General features: G+C 42.9%; 1 protein-coding gene across 1 annotated transcript in view; it reads left to right on the top strand.

Annotated features, from left to right (window-relative positions):
* Nucleotides 1–18102, top strand: part of LOC120942624 (solute carrier family 2, facilitated glucose transporter member 11-like) — a 43617-nt gene that overhangs the window by 14386 nt on the left and 11129 nt on the right. Inside the window, exons 8-11 of the mRNA XM_040355608.1 lie at nucleotides 107–217; nucleotides 5436–5537; nucleotides 13931–14006; nucleotides 15671–15798. Of these exons, the coding sequence (XP_040211542.1) occupies nucleotides 107–217; nucleotides 5436–5537; nucleotides 13931–14006; nucleotides 15671–15798 (417 nt within the window). The remainder of the gene's footprint in view (nucleotides 1–106; nucleotides 218–5435; nucleotides 5538–13930; nucleotides 14007–15670; nucleotides 15799–18102) is intronic.

An 18102-nucleotide genomic window follows, 5' to 3' on the forward strand; every position in this document is an offset into this window, starting at 1 on the left:
TGAATAAATATACTGTACAGTGCAATGCAAGACATAACTTGTTAAATATATAAAGTACAATTTATACACGAGACATAACAGTATATAATTATGTCTGTTTTTTTAGATTTATTTCTATGCTGTTGAAGTGTTCAAAGCTGCTGGCTTTCATGATATGCAGATTCCCTACCTGACAGTTGGTGTAGGAATATGCGAGACTTCATCAGTGATTCTATGTGTAAGTGATATCAGCTTCTTTTTTTTACTGCATTTCAATGAAGAAAATTGATATTTAACCAAACACCAATAAGGCAGAGCCTACTAGGGAAACCAAGTGCAGATTCTTCCAGCAACCAGCCATGGACTGGACAGTGCCGGATTTAGACCTTTGGTTTGGGGACCCTTCAACATAGGAATTAAATTACAAATATAAAAGGGAACTGAAATGAATGATAAACTGCATTTGTTCTTAAAAGAAATATGTTAGGTTCCGAAAAAGTAACTTGACTGAACCGGTAAGACATACATCACAATTATGCATCACTCTACAATATTTACAAAAAGTCTTTCTTCCTGGACTTAGCATCTGAAAAATCTTTAAATCAAGCTGGCCATAGATGAATCAAATCTCGGTCAGTTTAGCAGGGACTCGCTGTGGCTGATTTACCAAGGGATTTGAGAATGTTCACCTAATACTAAAAGAGAATAGTTTTTACTTCAATTATCCAATCAGTTATAATGCAAATTCCTGTTCCCTTTGGATATTCAATCACGTGCAGGTAAAATAAGTACTACCATTTTCTTTTTACATACTTGATAATTGAAGTAAATCTTTACAAAATCTATTGGCTTTTAACAATTGAACCTCATTATGATAAGAACAACGTCATAGAACTTCAATAACAAGCTGTCAGTGGCACTTTCAATTATGTGCAATTATACACTTACTGGGGCAGATCCACAGAGCGAGTACGCCGGTGTATCTACTGATACGCCGGCGTACTTTCAAATTACCCGCTTCGTATTTTTGGTTTGAATCCTCAAACCAAGATACGACGGCATCTGGGTTAGATCCGACAGGCGTATGGCTTCATACGCCTTCGGATCTTAGATGCAATACTTCGGCGTCCGCTGGGCGGAGTTCTCGTCGTTTTCCACGTCGAGTATGCAAATTAGCTATTTCCGACGATCCACGAACGTACGCGCAGCCGTCGCATTCTCTTACGTTGGTGTTTTGCAGCGTATAGTTAGACTTTCCATGTTAAGTATGGCCGTCGTTCCCGCGTTTATTTTGATTTTTTTTTTTGCATAAGTAGTCCGTGAATCTGGATGGACGTAATTCACGTCTATGTTAAAAAATATGACGTCCTTGCGACGTCATTTAGTGCAATGCACGGCGGGAAATTTAGGGACGGCGCATGCGCAGTTCATTCGGCGCGGGGACGCGCTTCATTTAAATGAAACACGTCCCCTACTCGCCGATTTGAATTAAGCGCCCTTACGCCGCGAGAGATAGACTACGCCGCTGTAACTTACGGCGCAAATTCTTTGTGGATTTGAAGTTTAAAAAAGTAAGTTACAGCGGCGTATCGTATCTCCCATACGCTGCGCTGGTGCAGATCTCTGTGGATCTGCCCCACTGTATGTCCGTCCCTGCATGGTTGCAAGGAAAACCTACTGTATACCAGAGGTGAATCATCAGGACTAAAGCTGACCAGCATTGCTTTAGGCTTCCCTGACCCTATGTGGACTTTTACATTTTTCATATAGTAATTTGTAGAAATACATATTTTATGTTTTACTGACTTCTAAAAGGTCACAGACCTGTATGTGCAGCCCAAGATGATGGGCACAAGTGAGGAGCACACCTGACTATACACTGAGAATGTACAGCAGTGTTGCTCATCTTCCTTTAAAAAAGTAATTAGTTACAGTTACAAATTACTTGTCCGAAAAAGTAATTGAGTTAGTGACTCAGTTACTACATTGGCAAAGTAATTAGTTACTCAGCAAAGTAACTGACTTTTTTTTCCCCGGTGTATGACGACCCCCTAATTTTCCAGCTAAAATACCCCTTCCATAAGAAATGTGCTGGGAATTCTGTGCTTTTGGCTACCAGCTATCATCTTAAGCAGACTATCAAATCTGTGCCTGTAGGGGAGTATATTAGAGCAAGACGCAATTGTTCTGACATGGATTCTTTCTTTCATGAATGCGATAACATCACCTCTAGACTGAAAGTACGTGGCTACAAACAGTGGCATATTGATAGAGCCATCCGTATAGCCTCCATAAAGGAAAGATTGTCTCTTTTGAATAAGGACAGGGTGAAAACTGATAAAAAGCATTACAGGATAAAAGGTTCTTCCTGTTCTGCCCATAATCCAATCACCTTTGTCACCACTTTTTCACATGAGTTTAATTCTGAGAGGGTATCATCTCCAAATATTTACCAGTTTTATATGCAGATTCTGATGTTCCATTTTGTCCGCGGGCTGCATATTTTCAAGCCGCTGATCAAGTACCCTGGGGAATATTTTATCCCCTAGTCTTTTTTTGTCTTCACGACAAAATAAGACATGGTTGTCTGTTTCTGGTTCTTATATATGTGACTTGAACACCTGCGGCTTTTGCGACAAGCACAACAGAAACATAAAACCATTACTGCTTGTTCTACTGGGAGAAACTTTACTATCTGTAATTATGTTAACTGTGGCACTTCTAATGGGGTCTTTGCCATTGAATGTATATCATGTCGATTACAGCATATAGGGTGTACGTCACATCCTTTGAGAGCTAGAGGAAATAGGAGGGAGATGGATAGTCTCCTCCACCATATTGGCCTTGATGCCAATTATCTACATTATCAATATATGCTCCCCTCCCCCTAGGGATATTCTGACCCCAACCTCTCCCTCGTGGCCCATGTCCTTCTGATCTCTGTATTGGATCCTGATGTTGAATACTCATATTATGAAAGGTTTCGTATCTGGGGACACCATGAAAAGGCCCATTATTATATGTAGATCGGAAGTTCGCTTTAGGGACTCCCAAGGGGCGCCCTTGGCCTCTAGCTGACGAACCTCTCAGACCCCCTTGACCCATGTTAACCCAATGTGAATGGCACCAATAGAAGCAGTTGGTGGTTTTTGTGGTTTTATTTAGAAAGCTCAAGCTCTACGTATTTTTGTAGCATTTTTTCTGACTAATTTAATGATCTTATTTCCCACATTTTCTTGGTATTAATATACTAAGTTTGAGGGTATGGTTTAAGTGAAGTCAAATAATAGTCAAAAATCAGTTCCTCCCCTTGGAATGATCGAGCCCACCTCAGTGCACTCAAAGGTGCCACTGGATGACGGATCTGATAAGTTAGATTTGTTTATTCCTTTATATGTGCCATATCGGGGTTTATTTTTAATTACCTAGGACTATGGTGGCTTAGGGCACTGTTAATTAATGAGGTGCTTGGTCTAACCGTTACCAATAGGGGAGTGAGTCCCCTCTTTGGTGTATATGACTGCCCATAGTTATCTATAGGGATTTGATGTTATTGTATTTTAAAATATTTTTTCAGTAATAATACAAAATCAAAAAAAAAAATTTAGTTTTTTAAGTGAAGCTTAATCATTATTATTAGAGTGGGTGGGGAGTGTACTCTTCCTTTGAGCACTAGCTCTTTAGGACACTCTTAAAGTATTGGGTAGATAATAATTTTTGTAGGATGACATTTATTTGCATCCTCCTCCTTGTTTTCGGTCCCAACTGTTTTTCCCCTGTCTGGCCTCCGGGGCGATTCTCGCTTGGTGTCCTAGATGGCGGTGGAGAGCAGTTTGGTTGGCGAGGCGCTACGACGGTCAGCTTGTGCCAGGCTGACCTGGTTAACATTCCTGCACGACCATGTAATGCTGATCCAAACACTTCACCTCGGGATGGTAGTTTGTATTGGGTACATTAAACTTTAATGCCCATCCATATATCTTCAGGATCTCGAGTGTGGGCTAAATTACCACACTCAAGATGGCGTCAGTGGGCGCCATTATCATGAATGTTTTAGCTAGGTCTTTTTTATCTGGTAGACATTGTATATCGAAGGAGGGTGATACCACTATAAGCTAGTTTTTTATTGCCTAGGGGTGTAGCGCCGCACCGCCTATTTCTGGCAAATTGACCACAATCAAGATGGTGTTTTTGCTGCTATTGCTCCGCTTTCACAATGAGGTGCAGCCCTTTATAACTGGTGAATCACTGCTATGCCCTACCCCCATTGATAACGTCCTGTTGATGACAAAACGCGTCTGGGAGGATGCGCAGTGACGTCACCACGCAGAGGAGGAGGGCTCATTGTATGCCGGCCGGCTACGTTTGAATTTTAAAAAAACTGTTTTTATTTCTATGTTTTGTAAATACATCTTATGTTTTATTAAAACGCCCTTTTTGATATGGAGTTACGCTATGGTGCATTCTTTCCTTACTCTCTTACCGGATGTATTGGATGGAGATACCTTATGAGTGGTTCCTGATATCTTCCCTGAGTGATCCTGTGAATACCAAAGGCCGCGGCTGGGCTATAGCCATCTGCTCATTTGTGCTTGCCCTCTGGTAAGCGGCCTCTCATTACCGGTGAAGGGTTCACTAATTATATATATCCAGTCACTTTGGTGGTGTGAAGTTTATCTAAGAAATTGTTTGAAAGAACCTTCTACTTTGAGACCTGTGTTAACAGCGGGGTACCAACCTCACTATATGGACTGGTTTTGATTCAAGGGTGTCCTGTGTTTATTAACCCTTTATATGGACTTGACACATACACACTTCTGGCAATCACTATAGTTTATTGTTTTTGGCACGGCTTTGTTTCTATTTCTATGTCATTTTGTGTATCGCACGCCAGCTGCTGCCTCTTATTGAATGTTTAGTTTAATTTAATTTAATTTTCTCCACATAACCTACACTCACGTACGACTTACGTAAACAACGTAAAATACGACGGCTGTTCCGTCGTCCATACCTTTGCATGGGTTGCACCTCCTTTTTGGTGGTTTATCTTTACGCCGGACGTACGCCTTATGTAAACGGCGTAGATTACAGCAACGGGCGTAAGTAGGTTCGTGAATCGTCGTATCTAGGTTATTTACATATTCAACGTGTAAATCAATGGAAGCGCCCCTTACGGCCAGAGTAAATATGCGCCCAAGATACGACGGCGTAGGAGATTTACGTCGGTCAGATGGAGCCGAAATTCAGGCGTATCTACTTTGCAGAATCAAACACATAGATACGACGGTGTAAGTCTTTGTGAATCCGGGCCATACAGTATATACCAAGACTGTCCTCACACACACACTAAATTAATATTTATTTCTACCAATGCAGAAATAGAACATTTAACAACAGGATGTTAAGCTTAACTTTTAAAGCATTTACATTCAATGGACACTATTCTTCTGTTATAGAGTCTGGTGGTTGATCGCTTTGGCAGAAGAGTTTTCCTGCTGGCTGGCTATATATCAATGGTTTTAGCGTTGGGGCTTCTAACTCTGACAATCTCGCTGCAGGTAAATATACTTATTGCTATGCAAATATCATTTGTAGAGCACAACTGACAATGTCACGGAACACTGCAAACTGATTTCTGCACCACTTATTGGGCTTAAATGAACAGTGGTTAGACTTGCCGGATAAGGATTTGAGGGATGAAAGGAGGGGTGTTATTGCACACTGTGAAAAAGTGCCACGGAAAGAGATAAAAATGGTGCAGCGCGCTTTGTTGTACAATTTGCAGGGTCCCATTCAAGAGATTGGAATAGAGCCACACAGAAAAACATATCAGACATTAAACATGCAGGACTATCATTACCTGTTAAAAAAAAAAAAAAAATACATGTTTGTAATGCACCGTTTTAGTGGGAAAAATTAAGTCAATTTTACCCCATTAACAATGTGAAAATCGCACGAACATTCCTTACGTGAAAGTTTGCGCACACTGCATTTGGGGCTGTGCGTTGCATGGCTTTCAAATTGGGAGCAGTGGCTGTGTCTGTGCAGCCGCTGCATTCAAACTGTCTGGGACTGCCTGCATAGAAATGCAGAACACTTGTGTATTCCTGTGTGGGAAAACACAACCCTTGCACGGGGTACACTGTACATTCATTTTCTGAATTGACTGTTTAACAACCAGCTGCCCAAGCCAATTCTGACACTTCTCACATACATGTAATAATCAGCATTTTTTTTTTATATATATATATATATAGAAAATGAGCCCCAAACAACATTTTGTAAGTCACACAATATTTGCAAAGTGTTTTTTTTAGCGGCTGGTCGGCATGTGGTTAAAGTAACGCAGGCTCATATCATAAAAAATGGCCTGGTCATGAAGGGGGGTAAACCTTTCCAGAGCTGAAGTGGTTAATGAATATTAATGCACAAAACACAATATAATACCCAATTGTTTTGTAAAATATAAATGATGTTACACCGAGTAAATAGATTCCTAACGTGTCAGACCCTAAAATTGTATATGTCTGTGGAATGGCGACAAGCTACGGTACTAAAAAATCTCTATAGATGACACTTTAAAAACCTTTGCAGGTTATCAGTTTAGAGTTAAACAGAAGATCTGGTGCTAGAATTATTGCTCTTGCTATGACATTCACAGACAATACCTCACGTGGGTTGTGCGATTACCATTCATATATGCATGCAAAACCTACTTATGCGCTTTAATTTTCTTTATTATAATTGATTTGATAAAAAAAAAAAAAAAAATTACACTGTCTGTTAGAGCTGCATGATTAATCCTTAAAAAATCGTGATCGCGATTCAACCTCCTCGCGACCTTAATACAGCATTTCCCTGATTCATGTTAAACAAGGGCATAGACGTTCTCTGCTCATCGCTGTCAAAAGATGAAAAAAAAAACTCAAATATTTATCAACAGCGATAGAGAGTGGGGTTGATTTACTAAAACTGGAGAGTGCAAAATCGGGTGCAGTTCTGTGTAGAAACCAGGGCCGGCCTTTGGGGTGTGTGGGCTGTGCGGTCGCACAGGGCGCCATAGCAACATGGGCGCCTGGTGACCTGCACAGATTCTGACCGGCACAGATTAGGCGCCCCCCCCCCTCCGCGACTGAAGAGGAATTAGCGACGTTAGCGGGCGCCGGGTGGCATGGCGTGGTGACAGGGAGGCAGCACAGACACACAGCAGGCTGAAGCCTGGCTTTGCAGGGGGGGTGCAAGCCGCAACCGAGCGAGCCGTCGGCACACCCGGGACCCGGCCGCAATGATCCCCCTTCACTGTGCAGCGCCGTGGGTCTGATGAGTCTCGGCTGCCTGTGACTGTCTCACAGTCACGCAGCCGAGCACAGTGCAGCCGCCTCCCCCTTTTCCGTACAGCTTGCCTGGTTTACAGGTCTGAAGAGGGATGTCTGTGTTGTAGGGGGGAGGGGGTTCTGAATTGTTGGGGGGTTCTGTATTGTAGGGGGGTTCTGTATTGTAGGGGGAGGGGTTCTGCATTCTGGGGGGGGTTCTGTATTGTGAGGGGGGTTATGTATTGTAGGGGGGGTTCTGTATTGTGGGGGGGTCTGTATTGTGGGGGGGTCTGTATTGTAGGGGGAAGGGGGTTCTGTATTGTGGGGGGTTCTGTATTGTAGGGGGAAGGGGGTTCTGTATTGTGGGGGAGGAGGTTCTGTATTGTGGGGGGGGTTCTGTATTGTAGGGGGTTCTGTATTGTGGGGGGTCTGTATTGTGGGGGGGTTCTGTATTGTGGGGGGTTCTGTTTTGTAAGGGGGTTCTGTATTGTAGGGGGGTTCTGTATTGTGGGGGGTTCTGTATTGTGGGGGGGTTCTGTATTGTAGGAGGGGGTTCTGTATTGTAGGGGGGGTTCTGTATTGTAGGGGGGAGGGGGTTCTGTATTGTAGGGGGGTCTGCACTGTAGGGGTGGATCTGTATTGTAGGGGGGTCTGTATTATAGGAGGGGGGTTCTGTATTGTAAGGGGGGTCTGTTCTGTGGGGGTGAATCTGTATTGTAGAGGGGGTTTTGTATTGTAAGGAGGGGTCTGTATTGTAGGGGAGGGGGTCTGCACTGTAGGGGTGGGTCTGCACTGTAGGGGGAGACTGTAGGGGGGTCTGTGTAACATGCAGGGGGTCCAGAACTGTTAGGGTGATGTCTGTGTAACATATAGGTGTCTAGAGCTGTGGGGGGCTGTGTAATGTAAAGTGATGCAGGGTGTTGTATAATGTAAAGGGGTCCAGTGGTGCAGTTGTGGAGAGGGGTACACAGTAGTGACAGAGATATTGAAGGATGCAGGGGGCACAGTGGGGTTTTTAAATTTTACCATGGGGGGGCAGATATAGGATCCGCCCCGGGTGCTAAATGCTCTAGGTACGCCCCTGCTGGCAGGCCAGGCCACAGGCGGATTCTGCAGGAATGACATCGTGGGCGGCTGTCCCTGCCTTGTTAGGAGTCGGAGATCATGTTAAATGTTTGCCCGCGGGCGCGACGCTCCTCCGTGCGGACGCTGGATGGATCAGCTGTCGGCTCAGCCAGTCAGCGCAGGCTGCAGTGACAGTGTCACTGGCAGTCTGTAGGTTACTCATTAAGATTGCCGCTGCTCGGCGACAGTCCGGCGGCCATCTTTAAAACTGAACAAAGTACTGGCAGGCCACAGGTGGATTCTGCCGGAAAGACGGCATGGGTGGCTGTCCTTGCCTTGCTATGAGGAGCAGGGATGAGGAGCTCATATTTCATGTGCACTGAGAAGACAAAGGAGGGCAAGAATCCACAGAAGCAGGCAGCAGATGTAAAAACTTTTTTCTGTAAGTTAATTCTTTTTTTATAAATGCAGTGTACTGCTTAATGTCTGTTTTTTTTTTTTTTATTTAAATAGGGTGTTTCTTAAAGGAACAGTAAATACAAAAGTAAAAAAATACTTTATTGTAATTATGTTTGATATTTGATAGTAAATTTACAGGTAGTGGTATTATACCATGTGATTTACTTTATATGTGGCGTTATTATACTGTGTGATTTGCAGTAGGTGGCGTTATTATACCATGTGATTTACTTTATATGTGGCGTTATTATACCATGTGATTTGCAGTATAGGTGGCGTTATTATACCATGTGAATAAAAGTTGTATTTTTATCATAGCTTGTAATTAGTTTTTTGGGAACTTAACGGAATAGAAGGCTTTAAATGGAGCCGGTATTGGAGAAATGGGTGTGGACACTGAAAGCAGGGGCACCATCAGGATTGCCAGGCTCAATAAAACCAGGGACAGTATGTAAAAATCTGTGTTTTTTTACATCTGTCCCTGATATGTCCAAAACCGACATGCTTTTGATGTGAAAATCCTGAGATTTTAGCTGCCCTGCCTATGCAATGCCTCCTGGCGTGGTGGCCATCTGTAAGCCCGGGGGCCCCATAATCTTCTATCGCCCAGGGGCCCCATGAGTTGTCAGTCCGCCCCTGACTGAAAGGGTGTGGACACTGAAAGGGTGTGGACACTGAAAGGGTGTGGTTACTGAGGGGTGTGGTTACTGAGGGGCGTGGTTACTGAGTGGCGTGGTCACTAGGGGGTGCTTTAAAGCTTTCTCGCACAGGACGCCTAAAGGCCTAAGGCCGGCCCTGGTAGAAACCAATTAGCTTCCAGGTTTTTCTTGTCAAAGCTTAATTGGACAAATTGAAGTTAGAAGTTGATTGGGTGGATAAGGTATTGGAAATAAAGTATGTAAATGTATATCCCTATGGGAAGGAAAAATGTTTTGTACAATACATTTTTAAAAATAAACAGTAAAAAAAGTTGAATGGTTAACATGCACAGCTGCACCAGATTTTGCACTCTCCCGTTTTAGTAAATCAACCCCAATGTATCTCTCGGTTCTTTTAGATGAAAGGAATAAACTTCCGTCTGTAAATGAGGTCAGTTTAACCACTTAAAGGCTAAATCTTTTTTGACACAAGTTAAAATCTGTATTTTTTGGTAGAAAATTACTTAGAACCCCCAAACATTTTATATATATATATATATATATATATATATATATATATATATATATATATAAATGGAGATTGTTGCAATATTTTATGTCACACTGTATTTGCGCAGTGGTCTTTCAAAAGCAATTTGTGAGTAAAAAATATACTTCAATGAATAAAAATAAAAATAAATGGCAAAGTTAGCCCAATTTTTTTGTATAACGTGAAAGATGATGTTACGCTGAGAATCGTGATCATAATTCTAAGCAAAAAAAATTTAGATTCTGTTTAATAAAAATAAAAAAAAGATCAACTTTATTGCTTTCACAAGGGATAAACCATCCCTTGTGATAGCATGGGCAGTGGCAGGTATTCATTACTTAAGCCTTGTGCACACGATTGGATATCTGATGGAATCTAATCCGATGGATTTTTTCATCAGATATCCGATGAAGCTGACTTTGATCAGTCTTGCCTACACACCATCAGTCAAAAATCCGACCGTGCCATAAAAAACTACGACGGGCTGAGAAAAATGAAGTTCAATGCTTCCGAGCATGCGTCGACTTGATTCTGAGCATGCATGGATTTTTTTCAATGGACTTCCACACAGACGATCGTTATTTTCTATCGTTTTTTTATCTTTTTTTTATGCGATTTTGTTTCCCACGAAAGTGGAGTTACCCTTTAAGAAATCACTTTGAAAAAACAACCCCCTAGTATTTCTAGCCATCCTGAGTAGGTGGATGTATGAAACCAGGAAGTAACTGAAGAAAAAAAAAGTTTAAAACACATGAATATAGCATACATTACTATTTTTTTTATAATGCTAGCAACAAAATGATTAAATATAGTTACTATTGATTGAGAGATTGAAGTTCCGCTTTTAAAGAAAACAAATTGTGAAATTGATTGACACAGACAGTTACTACGGTATCATAAAATAGGATTACATCTCAAGACTGGCCACTAGAGGGAGCTCTTACTGCAACTATAGAAGAGTCTGTGCTAATAATAAGAAACTTTGTAATGCAATGAAACAATATAACTTCAGCCAAAAAATACTACTGAGTCACTCTTTAGACCCCTTTCACACTGCAGTGCTGCTAAAGCAGCGCTAATGTGCCGGTCGTTTTTACGGTGCTTTAGCTGCATTTTAGCAGTGCTTGCGGGCTGTTTTTTTTAAGGTCACATACTCGCGTGACCTTAAAATAAGGTCACTTTTAAGGCGCCTTGGAAGTGCTGCCCATTCATTTCAATGAGCAGGGCGTTTAGGAACGCTAAATACAGCGCTCCCTTTTTCTAACATCCCACAAGCGCACCTCCCAAGTGTGAAAGCACTCACTGCAAAGAATAGGAGGCTGTTTTTAAGCGCTTTTAAAGGGTATTTCCAGTGCTAAAGGGCCAGATTCACAAAAGAGATACGACGGCGTATCTCCTGATACGCCGTCGTATCTCTGTTTTAGGGTCTTCCTAACTATGCGACTGATTCATAGAATCAGTTACGCATAGTTTGCCCTAAGATCCGACAGGTGTAATTGAATTACACTGTCGGATCTTAGGATGCAATACCTCGGCCGCCGCTGAGGGGAGTTTGCATCGTAAACCAGCGTCGGGTATGCAAATTAGTACTTACTGCGATCCACAACGGTTTTTCGCGTTCGTTACGTCGCTGCTAGTCTAGTTTCCCGCCGCAAAGTTAGTCGTCGTTTTAGCTGCCCTAACTTTACACAGCCCATGTTAAAGTATGGCCGTCGTTCCCGCGTCGAATTTCAAAAACAAATTTTCTTGCGTAAGACGTCCGGGAATACGAAAGTACGCTACGCATGTCGCCGTTCGAAAAAATTATGTCACTTCGTGCAAAGCACGGCGGAAAATTCAAAAGTGAGCATGCGCAGTAGGTCCGGCGCAGGAGCGCGCCTAATTTAAATGGCACGCGCCCCTTTGAATTACGCGGGCTTACGCCGGAGGCCGCCGGCGTAGGTTTTCATTGCAAGTGCTTTGTCAATCAGGCACTTGCGATGAAAACTTGCGGCGGTGTAACGTATCTACGATACGTTACGCCGCCGCACTTCTACGTGAATCTGGCCCAGAATGCCTGAAAACTGCCTAAAAAAAAAAGCCTCAAAACTGTGTGAAAGGGGTCTTGGGGACTTATAGATCCCTTTCACACTGAGGCAGTTTTCATGCATTTTAGTGCTAGAAATAGCCTCTAAAAAGCACTTGAAAACTGCCTCCTATTCTTTGCAAGGAGTTCTCTCACACTCAGGCGGTGCACTTGCGGGACAATAGGAAAAGTCCTGCAAACAGCATCTTTGGGGCAGCTTTTGGAACGATATAGATAGCGCTCCCAAAATGCCCCTGCCCATTGAAATTAATGGGCAGCACTTCTAAAGCATTGCAAAGTGGGACTTTTTTCCCTTTATTTTATGATCACGTTGTCAGGTGACCTTAAAAAATCCGCCCACTAGCGCATGAAAAGTGCTGCTAAAACGCTGCTAAAGCACAGCAAAAATGACTGGCGCTTGTTGTAGAAAACGATTATAATTAGAAAAAATAAATAAATGAAAGTTAGTTAAAAAAAATGCAGTCTAATACACGTGCCCATGTATAGAAGAGGAGACATATGTATAAGAACATACACATCTATATACTGTATATTTGTGTACGCTATCTTGGAGATCAGAAGATTTATTCTTAAAGTTAAATAAAAGGGAATATAAAGGATAGCTTATCTATATAAATGAATATTTACTGGATGCATGACTACTACCTACAGTATGCATAGATGACTTATGATCATATAATGGGCTTTGATCTTCAGATGTTCATTCAAGCCAATAGGTGACAGGTTTTTCAACATACATAGTAGATCCAGTAGGTATCTTGGTGATATTGCCTACAGATATATCCCACACCTCTCTGTGATGGGGAGCTGGGAGGAGAGAGATTCAATGGGGAAAACAATTACGTTTTTTGATGTTTCATAATAAAATGGCGAGGCACACTATGATTTAGGCTCTTGGGGCCAGATTCACAGCCGAGATACGACGGAATATCTCAGATACTCCGTCGTATCTCTCAGAGTATCTATGCGACTGATTCATACAATCAGTTACGCATAGATAGCCCCAAGATCCGACAGGTGTAATTGTTTTACGCTGTCGGATCTTAAGATGCAATACCGCGGCCGCCGCTGGGGGGAGTTTGCGTCGTAAACCAGCATTGGATATGCAAATTAGGAGTTACGGCGATCCACAACGGTTTTTCGCGTTCGCTACGTCGCTGCTAGTCTAGTTTCCCGTCGCAAAGTTTGTCATCGTTTTGGGTGCCTTAACTTTACACAGCACACGTATGTGCTGTATAAAGTATGGCCGTCGTTCCCACGTAGAAATTTAAAAATTCACGTCGTTTGCGTAAGACGTCCAGGAATACGGAATTGCGCTACGCGTCAGTTCGCGCAAAGCACGGCGGTAATTTAGAAACTGAGCATGCGCAGTAGGTCCGGCGCAGGAGCGCGCCTAATTTAAATGGCACACGCCCCTTTAAATTACGCGGGCTTACGCCGGAGGCCACCAGCGTAGGTTTTCATTGCAAGTGCTTTGTGAATCAGGCACATGCGATGAAAACTTGCGGCGGTGTAACATATCTACGATACGTTACGCCGCTGCAGTTCTACGTGAATCTGGCCCTTGATTTCTACCAGCCTTCTATGTTCCCCAAACCATGTGCATAAGGCCTCTTACTGTGCAGCCAAAATATTTTAGGTCACACGGCAGGTTATATAGAACGACACATATTCACTAAAACAATTAAGAATTGTTTCATTTTATATTCCTTTCTAATTCTATTATTATCAGTAAAAGATTGTTGACCATGTTGAATGTTATCCCAATCATTGCCCTGAGGACACAGATTGCTAAGTAGTGTTAAATTATTTATAACTATTATTATATGTTGTACTTTAGACTATGTACACTTGGATGCCTTACTGCAGCGTGATTCTGATCTTCATATATACTTTATCATTTGGCGCAGGGCCAGGTAAGAGACCTCAAATTGGCAACTTAAACACACACGCTATTCAAAAATCAAAGTTTTGTATTCAAACTCTTTCAGGTATACTCTCTATGCACCTGGTTCGAGCTGGTTCATGTTGGCATTCAATATAACAAAAATAGTGCAATCAATAATCAATTAAAGTGCTGATAATTACAGTTCCTATGTGTACCCTAAATGTATATATACTGTATGCAACAACAGCTGAAATTTGTGCTGCAAATCAGTTTATTAAAACAAGTTAATAAGTACTGGTATGTGCTATGTCTCTTTATATTCCTTCTCCTATAATATATGAACTGAGTTTTTCCATTACTAATACACTGCACTTATATATCTGTACAAAATATCATATTTCTCCCAAAACATATAGTGCATTCAGTGCAATATTTCTTCTTCTTCCACTCTTTAATGTGTAAAATGTCCAATGAGTACCACAAACAACAACATACTGCGCGCTCACCTCATCATGTAAAAAAATAAGTCCACCGCCTCAGGATGCCTCTGGTCTGTTTCCACTTGGCCAGCTCAACCAGCTCAACATGGGCTTCCTAATTTGCAATGCCATACAATGGCTGTGATTTAAAGCGGGAGTTCACCCGAAAAAATAATTTTAACATTAGATTGAGGCTCGTTTTGTCAAGGGGAATCGGGTGTTTTTTTTTAAATCGAAGCAGTACTTACCGTTTTAGAGATAGATCTTCTCTGCCGCTTCCGGGTATGGGCTGCGGGACTGGGCGTTCCTATTTGATTGACAGTCTTCCGACAGGCTTCCGACGGTCGCATACATCGCGTCACGAGTAGCCGAAAGAAGCCGAACCTCAGTGTGGCTCTATACGGCGCCTGCGCACCGACGTTCGGCTACTTTCGGAAAATCGTGACGCGATGTATGCGACCGTCGGAAGCCTGTCAATCAAATAGGAACGCCCAGTCCCGCAGCCCATACCCGGAAGCGGCGGAGAAGATCTATCTCTAAAACGGTAAGTACTGCTTCGATTGTAAAAAAAACACCCGATTCCCCTTGACAAAACGAGCCTCAATCTAATGTTAAAAAAAAAGGTTTTGGGGTGAACCTCCACTTTAAAGAACCATTTCACAAATCAATTTTATGAGTTAAACAATGCAATCCCTAAGACCCCTTTCACACTGGTCCCACGGCTGAGACCGCGTTAGCGCTGCATGTTTTAGCAAGGCTTTACCTCTGTTTAGGCGACACTATTCGACCGCTAGCAGCGCACTTTTAACCCCAAAGAAGGGGTTAAAAACTCCCGTGTTGCAGGGTTTCCAACATGCTTCGGAAACACTGCCCATTCTTTCCAATAGGTAGGGCATTTTGGGAGCACTAAATACATCGCTCCCAAACCGTCCAAAGATGTTGCTTGCAGGACTTTTCGGAAACGTCCCACAGCGCACTGCCCCGGTGTGAAAAGTCACACTGAAATGAAAAAGGCATTTTTCAGGAGCTTAGCAGATGCTATTTCCAGCGCTAAAGCGCCTGAAAACTGCCTCAGTGTAAAAGGGGTCTAAGTGGGCGATATCCTCTCATCCGTAAAATTAAAGTCTGCTGCTTTTTGGAAATCTACTTTCATTTAGCCTTTAAGTGAAAGAACTTGATTTTTAGTTACTCACTGAATTTAATCTTTTATCAGGTGCAACCACCATGACTATCAATGTGGAAATATTTTCTCAGGAGGCTCGAGCAGCAGCACTTGTCATTGTGGGGGTGATAAACTGGTTAGGCCTGGCTATCATCGGCATGGTCTTCCCCTTTGTAGTGGTAAGGAAAAACGTATTTTATAAATGTGTATATATATATAGTGAGTAATATTCATAAGTGGTGGTAATATGTACAGGTACCTTATATACTGTACAATGAGCTGTCTCAATAATATATTTTACTATGCTAAATTACACTATATGGACAAAATTATGTGAAATCCCCTCCAGTTCAGGTGTTTCCAGTGAAGAATACAGTTATTGGTACAGTTTACAGTACAAAGGAACTTTAGATATCTGTGTGATTCCAACCATGTGGCAACAGTTTAGGGAAAGCCCTTTGCTGTTTTAGCACAACTTTGCCCCTGTACACAAAGTCAGGTCCAGAAAAACATGGATTGAGTCTGGTCAGAGGAACTCAAATTACCTGCACAGAGTGACCTCAGACCTAATGAAAACCTTTGAGGTAATTAGAATGTGGTTTGGGAATTAAGGGCCAGATCCACAGCCAGGCGGCGCAACTTAACTTTTCCCATTTAAGTTACACCCCCGCAAATTTCCCAAGTTAGTGCCCGATCCACAAAGCACTTACCTGGAAATTTGCAGCGGTGTAACTTAAATCCGTCCGGCGCAAGGCCCATTTAAATTAGGCGCGCTCCCGCCCCAGACGTACTGCGCATGCTCCCGACGCGATTTTCCCGACGTGCTTTGCGCGAAATTACGTTACGCTGAGTTTTGTGAAAAAAAAAGAGATGCGGCGAAAAAAAAAAATGTAAAAAAAAATTTGACAGCGTCGCGGGTCACGGGTCTACTTTTACATGGTCTACTAACTTTACACTTTGTAAAAGTAGCCCTAATTTTGCGTTTGCAAACTAACAGCTTACGGAGACTTCACGAAGGTAAACCGCTTTGTGGATCTCCGTAAGTGCTAATTTGCATACCCGACGCGGAATTTCGACGAGAAATGCCCCCAGCGGCGGCCGAGGTACTGCATCCTAAGATCCGACAGTGTAAAACTATTACACGTGCCGGATCTTAGGAATATCTATGCGTAACTGATTCTGTGAATCAGCCGCATAGATAGAAACAGGGATACGACGGCGTATCCCTTTTGTGGATCTGGCCCTAGGTCTTCTTGCTCAACATCAGTATTTGGTCTTAGGCCCCGTACACACGACAGAGTTTCTCGGCAGAATTCACCGAGAAACTCGGTCAAAACCCGGATTCTGCCGAGAAACTCTGTCGTCTGTACAGTTTTGGCTCGATGGAGCCGCCGAGGAGCTCGACGAGAAAATAGAGAACATGTTCTCTATTTTCTCGTTGTTCTATGGGAGAAGGCGGCCCGCCGAGCTCCTCGGCGGCTTCATCCCAGAACTCGACGAGGAACTCGACGTGCTTGGCAGGCTGTTATAGCTGCAAAACGATGGGAAAACCACTCCATATTATTATCTGTGGTTCTGAAATGGGATGTCCAACAAGCTTACATAGGTGTAAAGATAAGGGGCCAGATCCACAAACGAATTACGCCGGCGTATCTATGGATACGGCGCGTAATTTTTAAAATGCCCCGTCGTATCTGTGTTTTGTATCCACAAAACAAGATACGACTGAATCTGGGCTCGATCCGACAGGCGTACGTCTTAGTAGTACGCCGTCGGATCGTAGGTGCATATTTACGCTGGCCGCTAGGTGGCGTTTCTGTCTAATTCTGCGTCGAGTATGCAAATTAGCTAGATACGGCGATCCACGAACGTACGTCCGGCCGGCGCATTTCTTTATGTCGTTTCCGTAAGGCTTTTTTCGGCGTATAGTTACCCCTGCTATATGAGGCGTATCCTATGTTAAGTATGACCGTCGTTCCCGCGTCAAATTTTGAAAATATTACGTCGTTTGCGTAAGTCGTTCGCGAATAGGGCTTTGCGTAGAATGACGTCACCGTCGTAAGCATTGGCTTGTTCCGGTTTAATTTCGAGCATGCACTGGGATACCCCCACGGACAGCGCATGCGCAGTTGAAAAAAAACGTCATTTACGTCGGGTCAAGATGTATTTACATAAAACACGCCCCCATCACATCCATTTGAATTGCGCGCCCTTATGCCGCCTAAGTTACGCTACGCCGCCGTAACTTACGGCGGAAATTCTTTTAGGATACAAAAAAAACCTGTAAGTTACTGCGGCGTAGCGTATCAGAGATACGCTACGCCGGACGGAGGAATGCGCCGCACTACGTGGATCTGCCCCAAGGTTTTCAACTGTTCATCCTTCATCGGGTCTATAGAACCCCTGATAAGAGAGATACGACTATCTGCCCTAAATGCAAACTACATAGGGGGACTTCATTCACATGATATGGCAGTGTCCAA

This window comes from Rana temporaria, chromosome 1 (genome assembly GCF_905171775.1).
Source record: "Rana temporaria chromosome 1, aRanTem1.1, whole genome shotgun sequence".
NCBI classification, from domain to species: Eukaryota; Metazoa; Chordata; class Amphibia; order Anura; family Ranidae; genus Rana; species Rana temporaria.